A 17,175-nucleotide genomic window follows, 5' to 3' on the forward strand; every position below is an offset into this window, starting at 1 on the left:
CGAAACTTAGTGAACATAGAAGCCGCGAATCGAAAACGGGTTATAGTTAATTTCAGATTAACCTTGGGATTACACAACAAAATGCTCTGAAAACGATTGGAAATACGTATTAGCTGTCAATTAGAAGAAAAAAAATGTTTGTGAGACGTAGGCGTCCAGAAAGTTATAAAGAAAATTTACATCTGAGAATCCGTAGTTAGTGTCGTTTCGTATAAACCACTTGCTCCAACATCGATTCTTTCACAAATTACAATGCAACGTCACCGAATTGGCCAGTTACGTCAAACCAATTGCCAATTGTCTTCGAAAAATTATAGAGAGTGACGAAGCAAATGAGAGAATTGTAAATTGCCTTTGCAAAAATGTCTGATGTAAACGCCAAGTAAGGATGAGGCTAAGACGGGCAGCATTAACTTCACGCATCGCGTCGCTTTTTTTTTTGCCGATTATGTATTCTGTTGAGAGGGTTCAATTTTGGTTTAAGGGGACAAATACCTGTAAAATTTCGAAAAAAAATTAAATTAAATTAATTTTATAATAATTTTTTCGAAGCAAGAATAGTAGGAAAATTAGCCCCAAAATTCATTTTTTTAAGCATTTCATTCCGCTAAATTTTTTTCCATTTTTGTTTAATTCATATAGAAATTATGACATTACTAAACAAAAAAATTTTTGATTTTTTGTATTGAGATCACTGACGCCGATTGATAAGCCCCGCTGGGACCTTCCTGGAAGAATTGAATGTACATCCGCCATTTTAAATGATTAAAATATAAAAAAAAATTATATTATTTTAATGTACAAATAAACTGTATGCCAATTTTGAAAAAAATATATTGACTTCTTCATTTTAAATAATTTTAATGAAAATCAAGGAAAATATGGCCGTTTACAGGTATCTGTCCTCTTAAATTTGTTTTGATAAAAAAATTTAATGCTAACTACATATTTATAAATATCTGGCGAAACATACATATTTGCTAGAGAAGTATTTATATATTTTTTAAGCTATAAAAATGTTATATTCACGTTTTTTTTTTGTTTCTGATAATTATAATTTTTAAAACGAAATATTTTATATAAATATTTTCAACAAAGCAGCTTGAAGTGGGTAAAGCTAAAAACAGACATACAAGTACTCACATATATCGCTGTGTGTGACTTTTCTTTTATCTGCCAGTGTACGTAATTTTATATTTTGGTCAGTTCCTGCATATTTATTTTCAGTTACAGTTGCGACTTCACACCTGAAACAACGTAAAAGTACTAAGCTGCGTTAAGCGAGTACGAAAATATAATTTATTTATTAAAAGTTAGTGACTATATAAACTAAATATAATGGGTGAGTACGAAAAAAAAAATTTTTTTAAATAGAAAATAGGAATTCTTGTTTTACAAAAGTTTTTTCTATGCTGAATTTTAAAAATCGACGATTCAATAGTGAAGGAAATATTTAAAAGTAAAAATTAATTAATAATAAAACAAAGTATTGATGTTTAAAATGTCCGATTTTGGTTAAAATCCAGTGTTTTAATTAAGACAAAAAAGTGTTTATATATCTTTCGAAAATATTCCACAAGTTTCGCCACAGCAAATTTACTTACGTGTCAGTTTTGCTTTTAAATGTTTGTCGAGCCGGTGCTTTAACTAATTTTTATCTAATCAAAGTTGTTCTAATAAAGTGAAACATGATGAAAAGTGCAGTCTCCTTTTCATACCAATGTGAACGTTGAGAGTCTTTGCGACACGTTTTAAACAATTGCGGAAAGTAGTGGTTTGAGTGGCAAAAAAGGCATATTTTAAACTAAGCCCCTCAATGAAATATGAACGCAAATGGCTACTAAATAAAAAGTCCCTGATTAGTTGCTTTATAAACTTAGAAAACTACGCATACATACTCGTACAAATGTATGCGTTTACTTACTTAGCGGTGCCTTATTACACACTAACGTGTGATCTCCGAAAATCTGAACTCAGAAAAAATGCATAACACGTCGTTCAACAAAAATTTTATTTCGAAAAATTGGCAGTCAATTTAAAGGTACTTTTTTAAAGGTACACTTGTGCTCACATAATTAAGCACATAATTTTCAATGTTCGCAATATTTTCGTGCTAAATTTTTTCGTTAATATTTTATAAAAATATAGTTCATTGTACAACAAAAAATCAATATTACACATTTTATATGATATCAATAAAATTTTAAATTATTAAAATATTTCAAAAAATTATCATCGAAACTTTCAACTTCTTAATCGTAATCTTTGGAAACCTTCTGTGTATGCAGTTTCATAGCCTATTGAATTTAGTTGTTAAAATGCAAGTTTGAAGTCATTCAAAAGCCGCGTTGATTTATGAAGATGATGTTTGAAATGAGATGAATTACCTATATGAGCACAACGCACGTTTCATAAAATCATCAAATTGAGGAGAGAGCTCGTTTTTTTGAATGTTTGGAAATATTCTAGTGAATAACTGAAACCAACTTGAGAAAAATAGGGCACATTTGCTGGATGAACGTCGTATTCAAATTACTACCCGTAGATACAGAGGCATATTTATAATTGTTGCCGTTATGCTTTTTATACAGCACATAAGAAGCGCTGGCGCTAATTTCTGCATACTTTTCACACAAACAACAAAAAAAATTATTCCTTATCGCACTTTTCCCATAAACGAGCTTCTGACTACCCACCAATAGATAGATATCTCATGCGCTAGCTGTAGCGGGCTGCAATTTGGGAAAATAAGGGATATTTAAAATAAATTGACTTAAACATTTTCTATATGGAAGTTGAATAGAAGGGCATCCGTGAAACAAGTATTTCTTAAAAAAAGTATAGACTAATTTAATATCGGATTAATATTTATGTATTAATTTATATATTACAATATCTTTAACTTATTTTTGTTCACTCTCATTTTTTTATCAAAAAAGATAATCAAAATTTATATCCCATTAATATACTTAGCTTCATGATTTTTAATTTAATCAAAATATTATCTCTAAGTAGATTAGGGCGGTAAGGCCTAATATAATGAAACCCGGATAAGCTAGAGCTCAAAGCATGGAATATTTTTTCATTTATATAGTATTTTCATTTAAAAAAAATGTTGTCTCTTATAGAAGTGAAGAAGCCTTTTTTGCTCGTTCACAAGGATATTGAAATTAATACAAAAAAAGCATTTTTGATTATTTTGAAACACGTTTGGCAAACCAATGGACTGTGGCATAAAAACTCAATTTATTAAAATAAAAAAAATAAAAATAAATAATTGGCGCGTACACTTCTGTTAGGTGTTTGGCGGAGCTCCTCCTCCTATTTGTGGTGTGCGTATTGATGTTGTTCCACAAATGGAGGGATTTATTAGTTTATTTATTTATTAGAAATTGTCGTGAATAACAAATAGTAAATATGCTCTACTCTTTTTCAATAATGTATAGGCAAATACTAGTCGAAATCAAAGAGGTTTATACGTGAAAAATTATTCTCCATTATCCCTGAGGAGGTTTCTGTGTCTTGTAGAAGTTTTCGGCGGTTAATATGACCGGGCTTCTCCGTTACTATCCTTATAAAATTTTCTATTTATACTCATAAATTATGGCTGTAAGAGGAAGATAAGAGAGGAAAATTTAAAGAGTTACAAAAAGATAATCTAAATACGAGTATATGTATGTGTATGTATATTAGTTGATATAGGATACAAGTACCTGCATTCATATTTATGTAATCAAATGTTAATTAATTAAAAATTTTCGATTTAAATCGAAGCTTGTCTGCTCAAGTAGATCTGATATCAATCAATGATACCACAGACAATGTCATCGATAAACATCAGTGAATGTATTATATGACTTGAGGAAAGTGGTTTAGATTTATTAACACACATATTGTATAACGGGCTCCATAAGTCGGATGCGGCTCGTTGAAATGAAAGATTACAGAGCAAACCAGACAAAGTTGCGTTGAACACCTTCGATGCTTTGGGGATAGACAATATAAATTTGATATAATTGGATTCCCAAGAATGATAGAAACAAAATTACGCTCATCAGAGAGTGCGTGACGTCACATTGGCTGAATTGTGCAGTGTTGCCAACCATTTGCTTCTCGCAATAAATTTAGTGCTTTTTTATACTATACATCAAAATGCGAACATTTTTAAGTTTGGTCTTTGTTTCGTTTTTTAAATTTAAAGCTACTGAAACTAAAGGTAGCTACCGAAAAGGTTAAAGAAGGTTAAAAAAGGTCACTCTGTGAAGATTTTAATGCTAATTAAAATTTGTTGATTCTTATAAAATTTCATATTTTCAAAGTTTAAATTTAAGTTTTTGCTCCTTTTAAGATTATGCAAGAATATTAAATGTTCTTCCCTGAACTCTTCTTAACATTGAAAACCTTTTTACACATTTTAAAAAGCGTTTGAATTTACGGAATGGGAATTAAAACCATAGTGGTGTAATCGTTTCTTCCGGTTCTCAATAGTGGGACATTGGCCATCAAGAGATGTATTCATAGTAAAAATTAAGCAAAGAAGAAACTATAACGACATTTTTACAAAAAAAATACTTTAACTTGTTACATAACCTCAAATATAGCCAAAAGTCGTTCCCTTAACACACGACTTTCTCTTAACAAAAAACTCATTAATTAAATTGTACATAACCATAACACATTTATTAAAAAAAACGCACATTTTAAAGACAATTTATCCCGCATACAAAGGTCTTTAAGTAGTTCAATAAAAATTTGTTATTTTATCTTCTTGAAATGGGCATTTTAGTGCGTTTTTATATCCAAAGCTAGGCAACACTGCAGTAGCGAGAGAGAGATTTGACTGCTGAAAGGAGAAAAACACCAACAATAACCGCAATCGGGGCAATGCGATGAGATGTTAAAAAAAAGTTAAGCTAAATAAAACTGACTGAATTATTGAATTAATTTTTAAAAAATGTACATTTTACAAAATTATAAACATTACATTTTAATTAGAACAGGCTAGCAAAATGTCATGAAAAAAGAACTAAAACTCCGAGACTAAATAACAATAAAAAAATGGTAATGGTGCTAATACGACGCCACTCATTAAATTAAATTTTCGAATAATCTGCGTAAAGCAGTAATTTAGGATGGTTAAAACAGACACGAATGCCATTATTAAAAAGCTTAAAGCAAAGCAAATAACGGACCAAGAATACGTACACCAAAGATAGCAACAAAGGGGTGTGATTTGATATTACCAATTTTGACATATGAGGTTCAGCTTGAGAGGTAGGACCTTAACCAAAAAAGGAAATTTGAATCGAAGCCTAATTTTTCCAGCTTCAATAATAATATACTTCTACTATGCGAAACAGTATCGAAAGCTTTAGGAAAACAGTATACAAAGTCTACTTGATGGCCACGCTTAAATAAATTTCTCTACGAGTTATAAAACAGCATTTAAGTGCCTTCGATTAAGTACTTAGCAGGTTGAAACTCTCGAGTTATCACAACATCATATTAACCAAGTCCAACATACATATATAAGTCAGCTAATAACTATGCGCAGGAAGCTCTGATTTGCACAAGATGATTTGTATTTTGAAGCCAATCTTTACTGACAGTTGTTTGTCGACAAAAATTGCAAAAATGTATAAAAGAAGCGTGTCTATAAACCAAAAAGTGTTGAAAAATCATTAAATTATTTTCTAACTACAACAAATCAGAAATGACTCAATAGAATAGAATACTGTTTTTTACCTTTAAATTTTGATATGTTTACTATTCTTCTTCTTAATGTTTACTATTACTCTGTATTAAACAAAAATTTGGCAATTATGTTCTTTTACTATTGCAATCTTGAAAATAAAAGAAAAATTAAAAAAAATTGCTATGCGTGTATGTTTGCTCTGTGCCGAACTCCATTAGACTCTGTTCAAACAGACCAAGTAGCTCAGGCAATTAAGCTTTAACTGACGTGTTTGAGTTTGGTGTTCACACACATACAATTTGACTTACACAGTTAATATTTATAGCTGAAAGTGTTCAGAGATTGTATGTGAAAAATTAGCAGTGTAGAAAATGGGCGAACATTTACTTTAGAATACATTTTATTAGTCAATTTCGAGCAAAAAGTATAACTTGCTAATTCTTCAAAGTTTAAGGAGGCAGCAGCTATTGCGCCTTGCAGAGTCAAATGCAACTCAAAGAGTTACTAAGATAAACTATATAAGTTAAAATAAGTTTTGCTCCCATTAAAAATGTTTCCTTTATTATAGAGTTGGCAATATTTTTTCTTGTAGGTCAATTGCAGATTCGTTCTTCTCCACACGCTCTTGCCATAGGTCGAAAACTGCATCCTCCATCTTGCTTTTGAGATTTGGTTTTAAATTGAGTATCATTTTCAAAGAAAACTACTTATTCATCATCACAAATTCCTAGAGTTCCAGTGTTTAACATACTTTTAAAGAGTATTAATAAAATTACTTATTAAAATATATGTCCATATTTCCATTGAAAATTCGTTGTGCTCTTTTTTCTCAATTTGATTTTATTGCCATTTCATTTTTATGATGTTTAGTTTTCTTATTGAATAGACGCTTTGCTCTTTTCATTGAATAGACGCTTTGCTCTTTTTCATTTCACAGGATTACTTAGTGAATAAGATTCAAATTTATTGTCAATTAAGTATTAATTCATAATTAATAATTTGAGTAGGTTGAATTTGTATGGTAAATTGAGCTACAATTAAAACATATTTGTTTATATGCTCTTAACTGCCAATTAGTTGCCTGCTTGCGCATAGTCTTAAGCGTTTATTCCAGTTTAATCCCAGCCACAGCAAAGATGAAAAACGAATGCTCTCTGATTTCTAAATCTGCTTATTTATACTGTGGTGCTCGGTGCTCACTACTCTTCAGTATACTTCTGCTCAAATATGAAGGAGACGGTATCAATAAAACGGTCCGCGGATGACATATGGCAAAAATAAATTTTTTGTTTTTTGGTAGGACTGTTATAAGCTTACATGGCAAATTTCAGCGTGATATGTCACATAGTTTGTTTTCTGTGCTACTGTAAACAAGTCAAGCTCGAGTGTGTTCTTCGAATTTAACGATGGAAATTCAAGTTGAACAAAGAATTTGTTTGAAATTTTGTTATTCCAACAAAATTTCGGCTTCAGACGCCTTAAAAATGTTGCAGACAACCTATGGGGACTCTGCTCTATTGCGTGCACGTGTTTTCCAGTGGTACAAATCGTTCAAAGAGGGCCGTACATCGGTTGAAAACTTGCCTCATGAACATCGTCCAGCAATATCAGTAAACGACGAAAACATCGGAGAAGTAAAGGAAATTGTGCTTGAAAATCGCATAAATCGCAAAATCGGTTAACGCTGAATATTATTTAGACGTTTTAAAGCGTTTGCGCGAGAACATTCGTCTTAAAAGGAAGGAATTGTGGGACAACAAGTCATGGTTCTTGCATCACGATAATGCACCAGCTCACACATCACGTCTTGTTCGCGATTATTTGAACAAAAATAATGTTAATATCGTTTCGCAAGCACCGTATTCGCCTGATATGGCTCCATGTGACTTTTTCCTGTTTCCCAAGCTCAAGTTGCCGCTCCGTGGAAAACATTTTGAGACAATTGAAGTCATAAAAGAGAATTCGAAGAACACACTCGAGCTTGACTTGTTTACAGTAGCACAGAAAACAAACTATGTGACATATCACGCTGAAATTTCCCATGTAAGCTTATAACAGTCCTACCAAAAAACAAAAAATTTATTTTTGCCATATGTCATCCGCGGACCGTTTTATTGATACCGTCTCGTTCATATTTGAGCAGAAGATATGAACACTTTGCAGCGCATGTCAAGTATTTGCTAGCACTACACCATCTTCACGTCTTCCCTTCTTCGGGAAAAATATTAACGAAGTTGTGCTAATTGGTGCCTATCAGTCTCGTTTGCTTTTGATTAACCTAAAGTCTTTCGAAGTAAGACCTCTCGCTTTCATTAGTTTATAACATCATCAATGTTGAACAGAATTAATTTCAATATACCACTGTGTAATCTTCGGAGCTCTTTACCCTTCTTCTTATGTAGTGCTAAATGTACAACGGAGTATGCGCGTAATTTTACTCTTGTTCGAAACTTAAACCTCGGGTTCTCTCCAACTATATTTTTTAGCTGCGAAAAGTGTATTTCCAATTACTTTATATTCTATTTTTTAGGTATTTAAGTCATAGTCGATAGTTATTCTACTTTTTGTAAATTGTAAAAAACTTGTTTTCAGAGACTAAACAATAATAAATAAATATATAATTTGCAAAATCTTGATCAAAAGTAAGCGCTTGTTGAGCAACTTATTAAAGAGCTGCTTATTATAAATGAGTTGAACAAAACATCGACAACGCACCTTTCTTCAAGTATCAGACTTTAACACATCTTATTTGCAATATCGCGCTCATAAAAATGAAAGATGAATTCTTATTAAAGCGCAATAAGTATGACATTCTAGTGAGAATCACTTAAAAGGAAAGTTTTCGTGAGACATGGAGAAGGCAGAGCTTCACTAGGAGTAGATATTTAAATAGAATTCTGTCAAATTAAAATCGTACTAAAAGACGTACTATGAAGAAAATATTCTTTGCACTTATTTCTGAATTGAATTAGTCACTTCCTGTTCGATTTTAAAAGCATGACTAGTTGTAGCCTATGACTTACTTGTAATTACACACACATGCATGCAAGTTTGTGTGTACTCATATTGTTATGTATGTCGGGGATACGCTTAAGTAAGTCACAAATGAACTGAATACGTGCACAATCATACATATGTATGTACATATAACTACGTGTCACTACTCGTACTTATGTATGTATATACAAATGCTTATGAAATTGGCTTAATTTCGAAACAATATCCTTTTACAAGCTATACAATTTTACATTTTATCGCTAAACACCTAAGAGCCAATGCTAGAAATACATATACATGTATGTATGTGACATATATACTTATTTATTTTCTTGTATATTTATGATTTTGTTATTGAACACCACGTTGATAAGTAGTCTAAAGAATAAATAATATTTACTATATCTTACGAAGGTTTAACACTTTTATGTACAGAAGAGTTAGAAAATTGATGAGCTATTGGTAAGCTTATAAAAATAGAACGAGCAACTAAAGTCGACAGTAATCTCATTTGTAAATAGGCACCGGCGGTTATCTAACTGAAGTTCTAGGAAAATTGATTTATGAGCGTGATATAATATTTTTCTATTGTACAAGTGTATGGAATTTCAAGTACAATACATATATTTAATAATAAGTAAAACTACATATATGTACATACAAACATAAGTATAAGTATAACTGACTTATATACATAGTAGCATTGTGTAAGAAACTTTTCTCAAAATCTCCTTTTCTACATTTCATCTACTTGCAGCCGAACACACATGGGTTTCCACAAACATTTACAGTGATTTGCCACCTTTCGCCATACATGCCGGCCACGATTCGGACGGTGATCCGATCTATGTTGGACGCGCCTATCACAATGGCGACATATTACCTGCCAAAATCGTGCCCAACAAACATCAAGCGTACGTCGCGTGGGGCGGCGAAGAGATCAACAAGCAAGACATTGAAGTACTGACTGGTCATCATTACTGCTGGGTCCCTTCAGGTGGTGGTAATGTGCCACCACATGCATTGCGCGTCGGTCAGACCGGCGATGGCGAACCTCTTTACATTGGTCGTGGCCATTGGCAAGGCAGTCTGACACCCGGCAAAGTGCACCCATCCCATGGTTGTCTCTACATTCCGTATGGCGGTTGCGAACAGAAGCTCGATAGCTACGAAGTGCTTGTACAACCTGAAACATGGGTGAACTCGTCTGGCAACAACATTGTACCTGGCACCGTACACGCCGGTCATGATGCTGATGGTGATGATATGTACGTGGGGCGCGCCTACCATGAGGGTGATCTATTGCCGGCAAAAGTTGTTCCAAACAAGGGTTGCGCATACGTTGCGTATGGTGGTCGTGAGATTGTAAAGCATGACTTTGAGTTGTTAGCCGGTTACGGCTATGGTTGGGTACCCGATGCAAACGGTTCGGTACCTCCAGGCGCTGTTATTTGTGGACGTACCAGCGACGGCGAACCATTGTACATTGGCCGCGCGCACTATTGCGGCAGTTTGACACCCGGCAAGATTCATCCATCGCATGGCCGCTTATACATTCCGTTTGGTGGTCAGGAAGTAACTCTCACAAGCTATGAGGTGTTGGTGCGTGCTTAAGGAGTTTCTGGCTTATAGCAATAAATATATGACTTTATGCAACTCAAAAGCTAACAACCAACGTACATGAGTTGCACACATTCAATTATAAACATGTATACATATGTACATAATCGTATGTTCTTTAGATACTGATTTTTTAAATACATAATTTTTTGAAATGAACAAATTTTTATTATAACTAAATTACAGTGGTGGCAGCGCAAGCAGAAACGACGTCAGTTGAGAGACGTTTTGGATGTATTTTAGTCAAATTCTATTGAAGAAAAAAGTACTCCTATTGTTCACAAAGTACTCCTATTGGCTACACTTATATATTTTCGACTTTTCTACTTATGCAAATATGGTAATACTCTTTATAATTCTCGCTAATAACCTAACAAACTATAGTAAAAGCATCGATTGGTCGGCTTCCCATTCTTGTTGGTATTTCATTCTATAATAATATTAAATCGTTCGCGGACAGTAAAAATTTCAGTAAATTGTACTCGTATTATAGAGAAAGACAGACGAATAATTCTTAAATACGTTATGCTATCGAAAATCGGAGTACAAAGATTTTGTACCCGAATATTACTACTGTGGGCAAAAAGTAAGGTGAATTTATTTGTCAAACTTCGCGGGATAAAAAATTCGCTCTAGTTATTTTTTTCATGAGTTGGCAGCACTGTTAATAACATCTGGGCCAACTTTCATGTGAATGACATTATCTGTAATATATTTACGCTTGTGTTTACCAAACGACCAAGAGGGCATTTTTCGATTTTTACAATGTCTGATTTGATTGAGCAGAGAAGTGCCATCAAATTTTGTTTGCGGAATGAAATTTCGGCTGCGGAAACGTTTAGCATGTTGCAGAAGCCATTTGGTGATTCGGCCATGTCGCAGAAAAATGTTAATAAGTGGTACAAAGACTTCAAAGAGGGTCGAGAACGTGTTGATGGCTTGGAGCGCTCCGGACGACCATCGACGTCAACAGATGACCAACACATCAATAAAGTGAAGGAGTTAGTGCTCAAAAATCGTCGGTTGACTGTTAAAGACCTTACTGATATGATCGGAATACCAGAAGGATCTGTGAAAACCATTTTGAAAGACCATTTGGGCCTACGAAAAGTAAAATCTCGTTTGGTACCGAAAACTCTCAATTTCTTGGAAAAAATTCATCGCGTTGATGTGTGTGAAACAATGCTTTCAGACTATCAGGACAGGCTCAAATGTATCATTACGGGAGATGAAACTTGGATTTATGCTTACGACCCTGAAACAACCGACCAATCAAGCGAATATCGTGCTAAAGGCGAGGCCAGACCGAAAAGAGCACGTCAAAGTCGTTCAAAAATAAAGGTCATGATGACAGTTTTTTTCGATTTTCGTGGTGTGGTGCACTATGAATTCCTTCCACCTGGCCAAACTGTTAATAAGGAATATTATTTGAGCGTTATGCGTCGTTTACGTGAAGCAATTCGTCTAAAAAGACCAGAATTATGGGCCAACAACTTTTGATTTTTGCATCACGATAATGCACCGTTTCACACTGCACTCGTTCTTCGTGACCATTTCGCCAAAAATTCCACGCATATCGTTCCGCAACCACCGTATTCACCTGATTTGGCTCCGTGTGACTTCTGGCTATTCCCAAAACTCAAGAGACCACTCCGGGGAACGCGTTTCGAATCGATTGAGGAGATAAAAGCTGAATCGAAGAAGGTGCTGATAGCTGTACCGGAAATGGACTATTTGGCATGTTTCAGGGATTGGAAAAATCGTTGGCATAAGTGTATTTCATCGAGAGGGGATTATTTTGAAGGGGATGAAATTGATTTACAAGAATAAACAAAGAGTTTTAATTTTACAACCAAATTGACCTTTACAGTTTTATAATTCAACCGTTAGTCCTGATTTACACAGGGAAGCATTATTCGTTTCGTGAAGAAGAGGGGCTTTTGTTTCCCGTACTGACACGCTTTGTGCTTCTTATTCGTATTGCCGAACTTGAAGTTGTCTGCAAAACAATTTTTGACGCTTGCTTCATTCGCCTTCTTCTTTTGTGTGAGAAAGTTCTGTGCTAGTTTCCTATCAAATGGAAGAAATAGATGACAAACGTTGCTTTGGAAATATAGTCTGATTTTTTCTAGTAAGGTAGATATGATTTAAAAAACTTATGGGAATGTTTATGTTGAATCCCAAATATTTTTCCCCACTTCTTCTATAGCTGTTCAAGCAACAAAAAAGTGGTACTGCATTTAAACAATATCCGTCCAACTGTTTCGGATATATACTACAATTCGCGAAAATGCAAAGCCGAGAACGTTCGTCGGTTCATTAAATATTTTAATGAAGAAGGCAAAGTGATTTGGTTAAATAATAAATTGTTTGTTTTTTTGTTTACATATACGAAAATATAAAATGTTAAGAAGTAAACGTCAACAAATGTTGCCGACAACATATTCGACGACTTGACCGCGAATGAAATATCAACAGAGGATTTCCAGTGTCTCCCTTTCAGATGCCTCTGTGTGAGACTTATTCGAAATAAATACAGAATCATCCACGACGATGAGAATAATTTTTTCCAACTGGAATAAATTAGAGGCTATACGACCCATTCACCCAAATTTATCGATATATGTTATTATACAACAATAATTTTCTTTATATATTGTAACAAATGCAGGAAGTTTTACAGGAATTTACAGGAAATCATATGAAGAAACTACGCAACATCGTCAAGGGAAAAAATTATAAAAATCAATGAAATTTTTTAACAACTTCATACTTGCACTTTATTATTGTAAAACGCATGACAAAAGTCTCTCTCGAAAAGGGGATTTTTATTTTCGCATAAAATTTGAAAATTTGATTTATATTGTTTTTGTTAGACAATAAGACATATTTTTTCACAAAAATAATGGCCATTAAAAAAGAAAAATAGTAAAAATTTGTAAAAATGTTGATGAATGCTGGGTGTACATATATACATACATACGTGTCTCGTACGAGGTGTCCCAAAATTGTTCATCCAATTTTGTTTTTGAATAACTTTTTTACTGAGTAAAAAATGATTTTGAGTGATGCAAATCTTTATTTCGATCCTCTATTGCTTGTCTAGTTCACAAGTGTCAAATATAAGTGTTGTACAACGTCAATTGATAAATTATAAATCTTCCGATAGGGTGATTAATTTTGCGCCACCTTTTATTCTGTATTGTATATTCTTCTTTTTAAACTGATTTTAGACGAGTCTGTATAGAGTCTTAAATTTTTTTGGTATATTTGGGTGACATTTTCTCCCACTTGTAACGTCCTTTCGTTCAAGAAACCGCAAAAATTCTAATTGCATTGAGATCGAGCGATTGCGCTGTCGTTTCACCCGAATGGGTTCAGATAAGCCGTGATGTGATTTGAATTTAAGTTACTCAGAAACAAAAATTGGGTGATTAATTTTGCGCTACCTTGTATTAATTAGTGCAGATCTTCATGAAATGTTTATAAATTTGTAAGAAAATAGATATGAAAGCATTTTACTCTTTTTTTTTTTTTTGTAAATCTTCTTCTTAAACTAAAGTTACTCTTAATTTTTTGTTGGTGTTCTTAATTCAAATATATGTATCTTATAGTGTACATTTAATTATTTTTTAAAATATAACACACCAAATAAGCTGTGAACCACTGCATCTTCCAATTTGTATTCTAATTAATTTAAGATTTTACCTCAAAGAGGAAATCTTATCTTAGTCGGTAGATGTCACTGTAAAAGTACGTTTACATATGCAGTGATTAGCAATAAACCCACAAAATTAATCTACCCGTTCACATCTGGCAGATTACCTGCAAAATCAACAATACAACTGTCGGACTGTTTTGCGAGGTTTTTCTGAATCGAAATTGGTTTGGTGGAATATTTTAGTGTTTTGGTTAGTTTAATTATTATTAACGATATGAAGAAAAAGCAAAGAGAAGTAATAGTTAATTTAATTGGACAATTAGCTGTTGGTATATAAATTTGGAGGAAATCCGTAAACGACATCTACTGAAGTTGCAAAAAATTATGGCAGCAGTACGCATGCGAAATTCGATATTGATTCGCTTTTTTCTATAATATGAATGCTTAATTAGTAATATCTAACAAAAATTGTATTAGTATTATGCCTACAAACCTCTTTTCTTTGCCGGCAACCATTTTTTAGTTTTACGTTATTCCTTAAATTTGTAATAATAGTTATCGGTAACACAGAAAACACAGGGTTGTACAGCAAAAAGTATGTTTATAATCTGAGATTATTTTATAATCTCGGGAGAGAAATTTCGTATGGGTAATCTCGCTTTTGAATTACGGATTCGGAGTTAAGCTCGAAAAAGTAGATATGTGAACCTATTATAAAGCTGTAACAACTCATTTGTGAAAAAAATTGAACTGTATATCTAGCTGTATATCTTGACATAGCAAAAGCTTTTGACACAGTTTGGCACGCTGGTCTGTTCAACAAGTTGAACACCTGGTGAGAAAATGACTACTACCGAATGTTGAAAAGCTATGAAATCACTTGACTGGTGGATAATCGATATGCATTCTGTCAAAAAATATCGGGAATTATTCATTTAAAAAGCGCGCGTTACACATAGGTATGTCTAACTTTTTCTTGCTGGAATGTTGGTACAACTGTCCCCTATAGTGTCGCAGAGTTTGAGCGTCATCTGTCAATTAGCTTGTTATATGACATAATGCCCAAAACTTAACCCTTCTCGATGCAATCGGCTTTTAAGATTATCAAAAACAAAAATGTTTTTTTTTCTTGGTACCTTCCTTTTTATTGTTAGTTCGAGGTTTAATTTTTTCCTGTTAAAATTTTTATTAATTAATTAAAGGAATTAATTATTAAAAATCATTCCCAAATTTGAACCAAGCTCTGGCAGTTAAAAAAACTACTTGAAAATCTTTTGAATTTAAGATTTTTCACTGTTTCCTACTTATTCTTCTTAAGGGAGAACACCACTGTGACAACTTCAAAAAATCGATTTTTTGAAAACCATCTAGAAAAATCTAGAATACATTTAAGAATAGAATGCCGTTTGTCCCAGGTCGAAAAAATAATTATTTTCGGAGATATTAAATATTTTGTGGAGCGGTGCAGCGCAATTTATCGCATAACTTCAAACTTTGAACACGTTTTTCTCAAAACCACTTTTTTGAGTGCGGCACGCAGTAGAACTCGAGCAATTCTTATCCGATCGACTTCAAATTTGGACTGCATCGATAAAACTAGATTATCTAAAGAAGTACATAGGGTTTTTTCGATATCTAAAAAAAAAAAAAAATTATAGCCTTTTTTCGAAGAGAAATTTTGCTCGAAAATCGACCTTAAATTTGAAAAGCGTTCCAATTTTTTAAAAATCCATATTTTTTCAAATCCCTATGTACTTCTCTTCAAAATATCATATTATTAACGAAAACACTCGGTATTTTTTTTCAGATCGACTTTGAAGACAGTTCTGCTGCGTGCCGCGGATCACTGCAGAAGCCACAGCACCTGACGCGGGAGCTTCCCCAGCGCCACCATCGGGGTTGAAAATTTTGAAAAAGTTTGTTATGTATCTTTAATAAACAACAAACAAAACAAAACAAAAAAATTTGAAATATCTCTTTTTTTCCCACAAAAAAAATTCTTGAAAAACGGCATAAAAAACAGGGGGTCACAGTGGTGTTCTCCCTTAATTGGCGCAATAACCGCTTAAGTTGTCCCGGTGGTCTAGAGCTAAAAAATTTAGGGTATTTTCAGGAATTTTTTTTACAATAAAAAATGGAAAACAGTATTTAAATTTTTTGGGTTTTTTATTTAACTTCTTTTACATACAAAAATGAAATAATTTTTTTTTTAATTTTAATAATTTTAAAAGTGCCCTTCCGAAAAATTGGACCTAGACCATTTTGATTCTTTTGTCCATTTTGATTTTTTTATTTATCTGAAACACAAAAACCAAAAACAATTATTAATCAGTATGACTGCAGTTATGGCCCGTACTAGAATAAAAAAATACAAAAACAAAAAATTTACAAATGGCGCGGTTTTGAATGACACTCTAAAAATCGGGGGTTTTCTTTTAAGTTTTGTAATAAAAAAAAAAAAACAAATTAATTGAAATAAGTATACGAGTATTATTCTAGTACGGGCGATAGCCATTGATGTGTGAAAAACATATTAAAATTTCAGACGATTTGGTTGAATAGTTTTTCTTTTTGACAACACCAGACCAAAAAAAGTCGTTCCGAGATAAATGAGTTTAAAGTTTGAGTCACAGGAGCACGCGGACCGCTCTCTACCTAGGTAATAGGTTGTAGAAGCTATAATATTGGAAATTTCCGCATGAAAGTTGGAAACACCAAATGAAGCCAAGTCCTTCTCCACGTGATTCTTCCTACGTAGAGGAGGCCTTCGTCTTCCTCTGCTACCACCATCTGGTACCGCATCGAATACTTTCAGAACCGGAATGTCTGTATCCATTCGGACAATCTGAACCAATCAACGAAACCGCTGGACCTTTATTCGCTGCGCTGAGTCTATGTTGTCGTAAAGGTCACTCAGTTCATTGTTCCATCACCTACGATACTCACCGCCGCCAACGTGCAAAGGTCCAGAAGTTTTCCGCAGAACTTTTTCTCAAACACTCCAACTGACGCCTTATTGGATACAATAGGATGATAAGGGACTTATAAAGCAAAGAGATGAGAGATTCTCCGTTGTATTCCCTACTTCACATCAATAAAACAAAAAGCTTTTTTATATAGAAACAATTATACAAATTATTTCTTTCTAGTATGCCCTTTAAGCTACCCAAAAAGGTATAACACTTAAATGACTGAAGTAATC

At 33.4% G+C, this 17,175-nt stretch overlaps 1 protein-coding gene across 1 annotated transcript; it reads left to right on the top strand.

Moving 5' to 3' along the window:
- Window positions 1-1,239: 1,239 nt before the first annotated feature.
- LOC129246200 (uncharacterized) lies at window positions 1,240-10,475 on the top strand. The gene is made up of 2 exons (XM_054884800.1): window positions 1,240-1,342; window positions 9,450-10,475. The coding sequence occupies exons 1-2, from the start codon at window positions 1,339-1,341 to the stop codon at window positions 10,304-10,306; spliced, it is 861 nt and encodes a 286-aa protein (XP_054740775.1). The 5' UTR covers window positions 1,240-1,338; the 3' UTR covers window positions 10,307-10,475.
- The last annotated feature ends 6,700 nt before the right edge of the window (window positions 10,476-17,175 follow it).

The sequence above is a fragment of the Anastrepha obliqua genome, chromosome 4, assembly GCF_027943255.1.
Source record: "Anastrepha obliqua isolate idAnaObli1 chromosome 4, idAnaObli1_1.0, whole genome shotgun sequence".
Lineage (NCBI taxonomy): Eukaryota > Metazoa > Arthropoda > Insecta > Diptera > Tephritidae > Anastrepha > Anastrepha obliqua.